Below are 10,759 nucleotides of genomic sequence, written 5' to 3' on the forward strand. Positions count from 1 at the left end.
CCCGTTTGCGCAGTCCCAGTGCAGCGGGGTTGCAGCATTGCTTGGCAATCTGAGTTAATTTGTAATAATTTTTATATCATGTTTTAATATTGAATTGTGTTTATTTGTTTCAGAGCACTTACCGGTGGTAGGAGCGCGTATAGAAGCGCTACGGGCGCACGGACGAGCGCCGGCTGCGCTGCGGCTCGCCGTCAGTGCCGCCCGCGCTATGAGACATCGACAGGTTACTAATTACATGACTTATTAACTCACGTTAATCACGTACACATCTTAAGGCTTGTTAATAATGGCCAATCTCACCAATGATCTCGGTAAACTATTATAAACTCAAAAAAATCTGTTGGCAAAAATGTTGTACGCAACTCGGTTATTAATCGGTTAGATGTCAATATTAGCTTTAGTAACAAAAGCAAGCGCCGGAATATACCTCAGGTCAGGTAAATCAGTGCGAAATTGTTGGTCTTCTAGAGGCTACGCCACAGAATGCTACGCCTTGTTTCTCCATACGGATAGCTTCGCTCGGCATTTTGCTGACACATGTCGTGTTTAACATCCCCTACTATGGCTTTAGAAACGTTTTAGATTTTTGGATAGTCGATTAAAGCGTCGGGTGTGTGTGCAGGAGGTGTCGCAGGCGCGCTGGGCGGAGGCGGGCGGCGGCGAGGCGTCGTCGTCGGCGGAGTGCGGCGGCGCGGACGCGTGCGCGGGCGCGTGCGGCGAGCGCGCGCGCACGGCGCTCGTGGCCGCGCACATGGACGCCGGCGACTGCCTGCCCGCGCACCACACCTGCGCGCTCTCGCACTCGCACCGCTGCATCGGGAGAGGTAACAACCACTACACCTTTTTTTTAAGACTAATCCACTAACAATCGCTCTTGTGTCGCGGGGACTTTTACAAGCATACAAACGAAGGACACAAAATCCAACCAGACCACAGCGGATCGCATAAATAATTGTTCCGTGTGGGAATTGAACGATACGACTTCCTGACACAATGGTAATGGCGTGGCGACCGTCTTGACACTGCGACCTTAAGCTAATAAAATTATATTAACTACACTCCCACGTAATACTTACCCATAATAATCCCGTAAAGGGTTGACTTCGAGCAGTCGTAAAAACATAAACGAATTTTTTTTAGAACGTGTTTGGATTGTTTTGACTTACGAAAATATGTTGTCCCGAACTCGACGTGGGACAAGGACGAGCCAAAAAGCAGGTTATACCAACGATGCATCTCAATTACACTTAGAGATTTCAAAAATATCTTTAAGAGTATCAAGTAGTAGAAGCGACGAATAAAATTCGCACCGTCACGTATATCTATATCTAATAAGTACATGTGTTGTCAGACAGTAGATGCTGGACGGGTTGGCCGCTAGAGGCGATCTGGTGCGTGTACGAGTGTCTGGCGGACGCGTGCCTAGCGCCCGACGACCAGCGCGCCTCGCCGCGACTTCACACAGCCTACCTAGACGAAGAGCCTAACACTGGTCTACCACCAAGGTACGTACACATTACGTACCTTTACACCGGGAGAGCCCCACATAACCCTGCACCCCACCCAGGGTGCAGGTGTATGCTGAATGCAATTATCCACGTTATAAAAAAAAACCTTGCCTTGTGCCAGGTGCCTTTACACACACGCTCTATGGCGCGTTCCTAGGAGCGTACAGAATTACGCACGGGAAAAACGGCGCGCTCTTCGCTCGCGATTTATTCGCGGCCTTGACAGATGAGCGCGGCGTGCGCTCTTTCCTTTCCCCTTGCACACCCTTTACACGCACGCTCTTTCATGCGCGATTGTAGTTTCACGCGCGATAGAGCGTGTGTGTAAAGGCACCTATTCTACTACACACGTTTATGACATCGATGAAGTACAATACAGACATAGGTAAATAGGGCTTTATTCTGCCATTATTCATAGACCTAACTACCTCATACATTTCAATGATATCATTTATTGTGATTTTCATTTCAACCCAATATTTCAGACAATTTATTAAAATGTTTTTATGTTAACCGAGTGGTATAAGTTGACACCTCCCACGCAAGTGGTCGCAGGTTCGAACCCTAGGGCACCAATAGCTTTTCGAAGTTATGGGTGTATTAGAAATAATTATCACATGCTCTTACGGTGAAGGAAAACATCGTGAGGAAACCTTGCATGCCTAAAAATTTGTTTGATACATTTATTGAGGGCATGCAAAGTTCCCAACCCGCACTTGTTCAGCGTGGTGGACTCACGGCCTAACCCCTTCCTCATTACGGGAGGAGACCCTTGCCCAGCAGTGGGACATTAGTGGGTTAAATTTATTTATTTTATCATATGCCTGTTGGTATGGTGCAGGTATCAACACGTGCCAGTGGCGGGCAGTAAGAACCCTGAGGAAACGTACCTGGCGCTGGCGCTGGAGGCGGCACTCCTCGGGCTCGGCATGGCGCGGACCTTGCCCCGGGGCCTGTACGCACAGGAGCGACACTGCAAACAGGTATGACGTCATACTTGCACTCGACCACCACATTTTTGTATTGATAGAAAGTTCTTCGCATTTTTAGGTACTTAATTCGAAATGTTGCATGTTTTGTGGGTTTCCAACATCGTAATGTGTGTTTTATAAGAAATCACCATCAACTACTTTAGAAATAGCAATTTTTAATTAATATTTAAATTGTGATGGAGATTGAGCATTTGCGAGTTTCGGTTCTCTGTAGTTTGATGTTTACGTAAATCTTTAGTGTAAGCACGAGGTAAATGTAAGTGTCGATGTGCAGGAGGAGCGCCTGATCGCGGTGCTGGGGCGCGTGGAGGGCGAGGCGGCGAGCGGCGTGTGCGCGCGCGTGGCGGGCGCGCTGCTGGCGGGCGGCGCGGCGTCGTGCCTGGGCGCCGCCGCGCACCCGCGCGCCGCGCCCGCGCACACCTTCGCGCGCTTCCTGTTCCTGGCGCTGCTGCCCGCGCACCCCGACCTCGCCTACCGCGTGGGCCTGCGCGCCATGAGGTACCTTCCACTCCCGCTTACACCACGAGCGACCTAATGTAATAACGTCCCTGTTATCTGTACCATGCTATTGCTATTGTATTCGTGACAAAAGAAGCATCAACTAAAATTTTTGTGTCTGAATACGGCAAACATGCAACAGATACGTAAATTAAAAACGGTGGCGCTATCGCATTCTGTCATCTATATCAAATGGCAAATAGTATGTGTGATTAACATAGAGTTACTTTACAGACTACCCATGGTGGAAGAGGCGTACGCGCTGGACGGTGCGGGCGGCGCGGCGGGCGCCGGCGCGGCCGGTGCCTGGCATACGCTGCAACACGCCGAACAGCAGCAAGCCGCGCTCGCCAGCGCACTGCTAGGTAACACATCTTCCGTAGCTCAAATAAAACCCATTTGTTTTCAAATCCCAAACTATTTTATCAGCTTGGAATTTGAAAACGAATGGGTACTTCATTTATAGATGTTAGAACGAAACTTTATATCACGAGTATTAAAGAGATATTTTTACATACCAAAATCTCGCTACTAGAGTAGCAAATCGCGCTACTTACCCAGATCATTATATGGGAAGATTACATAGCAAAGCTTTGACATTATCATTCATTCATTAATGTATTGTGTTGGTCAGGCGCGGCGCGAGGCAACCCGGGGCGGCTGCGGCTGGCGCTGGGCGCGGCGCAGCGACACGTGCGCTCGGCGGCGCAGCTGTTCCGCCTGGCGCAGGACGCGCTGCGCCACGCGGCGCCGCCCGCCGCGCCGCACCACCACAGGGACCTGCTCGCTGCTGCCTTCGAACTCGGACTACAGGTACGGAAGAGCCTCTCTGACTAAGCTTTTTACATTTTCTTATAATATAGTATTCGATTAGCCTTTGGAAACCAACATCATTTAATATTTGATCCAAAAATATTGCAGCTGCATTTAAAGTCAACAGGACTTCTACTTTTTTTACTTCATGAATAGTATTATTGTGTCTAATTGAGACTTAAATATGTCGTAGACACTTCGTCTTATGCGTGCACACGTACGCATGACGAACACTTAATTCAACGTGCACGCGCACGAAGAATATTAAACTACAGATGTAAATACTTTACAAGCTTTACATTATACTGGTTTGTAACATAAGACAGATTTTTCATACAAACTTTCATCCCCTACTTTGCCCCCTTGGGGGTAGAATTGATCAACATACTTTCTTAGCGGATGCTTACGTCATCACATCTACCTGCATGCCAAATTTCAGCCTTATCTGTCAAGTGGTTTAGGCTGTGCCTTGATAGATCACAATTAGGTTTCTGAGTACAGTACATTAGCGTATTACTTACATTTAGCGGTAGTTTATCTATTCAATAGTGTTTAAAATAATATAATAAACATTATCCTATACCTCATACCTCAGAAATCGGAGGTATGTCAGTCAGTTTTTGTTCAGTCACCATTGAGCTATATTTATTTTGACGAACATAATATTTTCAGGTGTTAAGAATGACATTGTCGTCGGTAAACTGGAGGCGGAGAGAGATGGTTCGCTGGCTGGTCACGTGTGCCACGGAGTTGGGACTCGACGCGTTGCTCTCCATCATGCAGAACTGGTCAGTGTCTTCCTTCATATTCTTAGTTGTCTAACTGTTCACAGAGTTGTTGAACCACCTGCAAGCCTTTGACATGGCTGGGCTTGCTTTAAACGGGACTGAAGTACTGAGACGTTTAACGGAATCACCAATATTTCTTGTTATGTTTCAAATTCGTATTTGTCTCTGCTTGCGTTAACTTTTTAAGACCTTTACTTTAACGTTTTACAAGACACAATCACCTTTCCAAATTACAGGCTAAGCGTTTCAATAGTTAAACGTGAAAGCATAAATAACAATAGCACGCTTCTCTACAATTGGACCCATCGAGTATCGAGAGTTTGCCATTTAGAATGTACTGCCAAAATAGTTTCTACGCCGCCCGCTAGAGGCGCAGATCCGATTGTAATACAATATTTTTCATCAGCTAGCCGGTTGTCGGTAGTCGATAGTAGTAGAGAATCGAGTTACAAATATATGGATGTACTTTAGTATGGAAATATGGATATTAAGTATGTTATTCTTACAGGTACGAGTTGTTTACGCCGACGGAGGCGACAGGTCCAGTGGCAGCGGCGGCCATGTCTCACGCGACCGCGCTGCGACTGGGCCTCAGCTTCGAGCAGCAAGAGAAACTCAGCGCATGCGCACGCACGCTCGCACTCCAATGTGCCGCTAAGGTAAACTATCATTGCTATTATACATAATATGTGTATGTCATCTAGCTAAAATATATGGCTCAGTTAACAACAGCCACGTAGATCGATTTCTGAGGTTGAGCTATCCTTGCCTAGGTTGCTCTGTGGATGAACGAGTTACACATATAAAGTTCCTCCGTGTTTCGACAAGCACGTTAAACTGTGGGTCCCGGTTGTCATTTTCAAAGGATTTTTGACAGTCGTTCACAGTAGTCAGAAGCTTGAAAGCATTACCGAAGGGTATCGTGTTATAACCCAGGTACCTAACTAGGTTGTGGAGGTCCGATAGGCAGTTGCTCCTCCAATACATGATATCCAGCTGCATTCGGTGAGAATGGAAAACGACTCCAATATAGAAAGAAAGGGTAGTCTGATATCTAGATATATAAGTCGGGTATTCTTAAAAACGAAATGATCATCTGGCAGTCGCTGCATGTAAAATCAGTATTTTATCAGAATGTCTTAACTGCATCCGGTAAAACTGGAAGTCGACTACTACATGCTTGAAAGAAAGGCTTGGCTAAAATCTAGCTATATAAGGTGGGCGTTCTTAAAAACAAAATGTTGTGTCCAGGACCCGCCGGGCTGTGCGCTGAGCGCGCTGTCGGTGTGCGAGGGCTCGGCGGGCGCCTTCGAGGCGGCGTGCGCGGCCGTGGGCGGCGCGGCGGCGCGCGGCGCGCTGGCGTCCAGCCAGCTGTTCGCCGTGGCGCGCTACATGGAGCAGCGCGGCCAGCCCGCGCGCGCCATGCGCCTGGCCACGCTCGCCATGCGCAACCTGCACCTGCACTACAACCAGGTACCTACTACCATTACATACTACCTCCAACTAGCTAGTTGTCTCAGACATACGACAACCAGGTCAAAAACACCACAATTGCCTCTCATGGCCTAAATTCTGACTTCATGGGTTTTGCTTTGTTTGTTTTTTTAAAAGACAATTCCCATTGAATTGCTCTTATGACGCGGGGCTGTTTACAAACAACGAACACAAAGTAAAGTACGACCAGACCCAAAACGACTATTTATGGATCGCATAAATAATTGTCCCGTATGGGAAATTAACCCACCACCCCCCGACCGCTACGCCACGGAGGCCGTACTTTAATTATTTTAATAAATGCTATGATCAAATGTTACATTACAGGACAGTCACCCTGCGATCGCGGACATCCACTGGGCGGTGGCGCTCGCACACTCCCTGGGCCGCGCCGAGCTTCAAGCCATGCTGCCACTGCTCGTCAAAAACGTGCAGTGTGCACCCGTCCTTGTAAGTACCGTGTATATTTTATCTATATTTTATAAAAAACTGTGTAAAGTGTATAATTTAAGGGTTACTTATTGTAAAAAAAAACGCACCAATACTTTATAATTGATGAGTAACTTTATCTTGCATAGGTATCTTAGACAAAAGTTTTAACTGCCAGTTACTCGATAGTAAAAGTCTATATGGAGCGAAATTCGAGTAGCAATATTTTTCTTTGCTCGCTGCTGTCAGGAGTGAATGTTTAAAGAGTGTTTTATGTTCACAGTCGGACGTGCTGCGGCGCTGCTGCGTGGCGGCGGCGGGCTGCTCGCGGTCGCGCGCGCCGCGCCCGCCCACGCCGCTGCGGCCGCTGCTGGAGGCGGCCCTGCGAGCCTACGCCTCCACCACGCACGCGCGCCTCGCGCACATCTCGCCGCGACACTACGCAGACTTTGTCGACTTCCTCGGTAACTATTTATTTATTTTATTTCATATTTTTTTAAGGTCAAACGCTTAGTCTCTATGCGTCTATAGGTAAAGGCTGTCTCTCAGAGCATTAGCTATGGGAATTATCACGCCGGTCTATAGATGCTCGCACAAAAGCAAACAGGTGTCTAGTGTTTCTAATAGAAATCTCTGTCTACTCTGACAAAAAAAAGCAAAAATCACCCTAGAAGACAAAATAAAGTAGGTTATAAGTTGGGAGATCGTCACGCTCGCAAATAAAGTACTAACTTTTTTTGTTATTTCAGGCAAAGCGCGCGACACATTCGCATTAGCGCCCGATGGCCCGCATCAGTTCGCGGCGTTATTACAAGAAATTAAACTCAAATATAAAGGCAAGAAAAAACTCATGTTCTTGGTCAAAGAACGATTCGGATGAACCATGGCTGAAGCGAAGCGAACTTCGCACAACCCACCGAATTTCCATTATTCAAAAGCAGCATTCCAATTTAAATTTTAGGAAACAATTTTTCGTATAAAATGCATTTTTTTTTGTTTACAATGTCCATGGATTCATTTTATTGCATTTTTTAAGTCAAAGACAACAAATACTTCAGTCAATGGGAAAAAAAAGAAAAAGAGTAAAGTTCAAATGTTTTGTCGCTACGAAACACGTCCAAGTTATAGAGACAGCATGATATCGAAAATGTACCCGTATTATTTTGACAGGATAACGGTTGTCTTTGACTTTTCTCTAAAACCATAGAGGAAGTATACAATATGTAACATTTAACTTTACGAATATAGCAACAAGCCGCTGCATAGAAGGCAAGACATGAAAACAATAGACTTTTTATGTCCGTTACACATACAGTTAAATGGTGCAAATTGTATCTCTTTCTCTGTGTCGAACTGACCCATGGCAAGCTAACTAATTAGTACAATGTGCAATCGTTGTTTTTGTTTATAATTTTGTTATTAACGTGCAATAAAGCTGCCATGTCGAAAAGACAAGCCTACATTATGAGGCCTCTAAATTACATAATCAATCTCTTTAGGTATAGTTCCTTTAGACTGAGTATATGAAGTAATTTGCAGTTATTTTCAGAGCACAATAGAGTATAATTTAAATAATTATACTGTATGTTAAATATGTAATAAAATGCAACAGATACAAAGGGACATGTGACGTTTCGGCTCTAAGTAATTGTACCGCTATGGTGACAACGATTACCTCAACTTGGTACACTCTGTGTGCCCGCCGTGTACCAAACCAGTCTATTCTAAAGTATTATTTTTTATTTAATAATAATTATAAATACGGCTGACCTCGTAATTTTCATTTTTTTATAATCGTAAGAAATGATCTCAATAATTCCATTTGTGTAAATAGAAACGCGTTGTAAATATAGTAAAGACAAGTTGTAGTATTGGTATATATTAGTTAATTAATGTAATTAGTGTTGAGATCTGTGCGGGGATTGCGTATTGTGTACATTGTGTAAATTGTAACCGGTTCGATCCGGTGTTAAGTGGTTATCGGTAACTGAGCGGTACTCGCACAAACCTCAGCTTAGTATTATAGTGCGCCACTCGTATAGCGTCCAATAGCAATGGGATATATTACATAAAATATGACACAACACCAAAGAAATATATCGTAAGTGTGAGATAAGCAATGCCATCATATTTTCAGTATTTTTGAGTATTCTGTAGATAATCGTTTGAATAAGTTCCGTTGTATATTTTCATCACTTTTTCTAAGACACAGTTGCAATGTTAGCTATTGATAGGTACTAAGCGATTCGTTTGTCCTAGAGATACACAACACACACTGTTTAATTCCTTAATACATTATAATAATTTGCAGAACATTTTTTACAATCATTTTTAGTTGAATATCATTAAAGTTAATGTATTGGTACTAAATATCTCTAGAACAAATTAATCGTATAGTAAACATATCAACATTTTGAAAATTGGCGCCACAGTGATTGAAAATTATCATTTCTAAACCAGTCTACAAAAACAACGTTATTTAACTAATCAAACCTTATTTCTTGTCTATTTTCTATTGTTACACAAATCTTACACTTGTTTACTTCAAACTTATATTATTTCCAGTACATGTTTTCTTGTTTAGAGTAGAATATAAAATTTTAACAAGAAGTGCATTTATAAAGATAGAAATGATTAATATTTAAAATAGAGACGATGTATGGATAGTGTTCAGAGAATAGGGTGAATTGAATAGAATATAGACTTAAATGAAGGACTTTTGTACTTTTTGTGGTGTGGATGAGGGTTGAGCAAAACTTATTTTGGCATTGTACAAAATTAAGTACGTATCCGTTGTTTTATTATCATAAATTTTGCCAACCCTAAAATGTGTCAAATAAAAAAAACAGGAGAACATTATTACTCATTATAATATTGATGTAAATGTAAATATTATAAAAAAATATGATTTTAGTTAGAGCGCTGATTGTAGACACATCCAATATCTTCCTTATCAGAGACTATACAAACAAAATAATAAAAGATAATCAGAAATAGTAGGAAACGACTAATAGCCGCAATTGTACGATATAATTATACTTACTGTACCGCTTTGTATTTCATACCTATAGTTTTTAAGCGGGAACATAAATAACTATTTCGTAGGTACCTACTTAAATGAACGCATTGAGTATCTTGGCCGCCAGCCGGCTAACTCTTGACAGAATTGAATTCGGATTCGATTGAATCAAACTCGAGATAATGTCAAATCGAACTTAAAATTCCAAACTAGCGCTTGATTGAACGCTGGTTTAAAGTGAAATTAATTGGATTGTTTGATTTGGATTGTATACCAAGATTTGATCACACACTTTGGCATTTAAACATACGATTTGACATAAGATGGAATCTGATTTATTCGAGTGTAATTCTGACGGGAGTAAGCCCACTGTAACTGTGTTATCTCATTATCAATCGTTTATTGAAATTAAGTGAAAACTTAAATCTTATAGTAAAGTTGTCTATGTTCCCGGTTAAAATTACCAACAGATTAAACAAAACATCGAGTAATATAATGTATAGTGGATTAAATATTTCAGTCGTATAAGCCATTGCGTACATGGTGTAAAATTATTTTTTGTATAAAAGAGAAATTAATTTTCATAGTAAATAACTTTTTGAATGTCAAGCAATAATTTTGTAGCCTTCGGCCGGTCTGTGATTCTGTATGTTTACAACTTTATTGGTTGTCTATTTGAGTGTAGCATTATTATGCGTGTAACTGGTAAATGGAGTCAAAAAATGTGTGAAAGAGTTTTAGTTGCCAACTAGATAAATTTTTAATCTAATAACATTTTTGAAACCGGCCACTTCGATATTGTTTTTTTTTTTGTAGAGTTCTGGTTTCGAAATGTGTGTGTATCGAATTGTTTGAACTTAGACTTGCCAATTTGTAACTCCAAGCAAATATTTGACCTCAAGTGCCTTCAGGCGAGTCCAAATTAGCCAGGCCGGCTCAGTATGATTATGTTGTATTATTTTATTTTGTACTCTGTCAGTGGTTATATTGTAATTGTGTTGTACGTCAAACGTGGACACCCTTCAGTGCTGGTATTATGAAGGTGATAATTTCAATATAAATAATTGAAAAACGTTCTGTTGTTTTATTATATTGGTAATAAATATTTAAGTACAGGTACTTACTTCCTACTTATAAATAGCGTGGCTTGTTCCCGTTAGTAAATATCACTTGTAGCAGACAAGCTTTCGCTCTCCTGCCGCTTCAGGCTTTAATAAG

General features: G+C 42.5%; 1 protein-coding gene across 1 annotated transcript in view; it reads left to right on the forward strand.

The window, feature by feature from the left end:
- LOC142979775 (zinc finger SWIM domain-containing protein 4-like) overlaps nucleotides 1-10,615 on the forward strand; it is a 63,499-nt gene extending 52,884 nt beyond the window's left edge. Inside the window, exons 10-22 of the mRNA XM_076124938.1 lie at nucleotides 114-223; nucleotides 623-824; nucleotides 1,352-1,505; nucleotides 2,350-2,491; nucleotides 2,775-2,998; nucleotides 3,233-3,363; nucleotides 3,633-3,811; nucleotides 4,484-4,599; nucleotides 5,108-5,258; nucleotides 5,851-6,072; nucleotides 6,421-6,543; nucleotides 6,806-6,986; nucleotides 7,272-10,615. Coding sequence (XP_075981053.1) covers nucleotides 114-223; nucleotides 623-824; nucleotides 1,352-1,505; nucleotides 2,350-2,491; nucleotides 2,775-2,998; nucleotides 3,233-3,363; nucleotides 3,633-3,811; nucleotides 4,484-4,599; nucleotides 5,108-5,258; nucleotides 5,851-6,072; nucleotides 6,421-6,543; nucleotides 6,806-6,986; nucleotides 7,272-7,402 — 2,066 coding nt within the window. The 3' untranslated portion in view covers nucleotides 7,403-10,615. The remainder of the gene's footprint in view (nucleotides 1-113; nucleotides 224-622; nucleotides 825-1,351; nucleotides 1,506-2,349; nucleotides 2,492-2,774; nucleotides 2,999-3,232; nucleotides 3,364-3,632; nucleotides 3,812-4,483; nucleotides 4,600-5,107; nucleotides 5,259-5,850; nucleotides 6,073-6,420; nucleotides 6,544-6,805; nucleotides 6,987-7,271) is intronic.
- Nucleotides 10,616-10,759: the final 144 nt, after the last annotated feature.

The sequence above is a fragment of the Anticarsia gemmatalis genome, chromosome 17 (assembly GCF_050436995.1).
Source record: "Anticarsia gemmatalis isolate Benzon Research Colony breed Stoneville strain chromosome 17, ilAntGemm2 primary, whole genome shotgun sequence".
NCBI classification, from domain to species: domain Eukaryota; kingdom Metazoa; phylum Arthropoda; class Insecta; order Lepidoptera; family Erebidae; genus Anticarsia; species Anticarsia gemmatalis.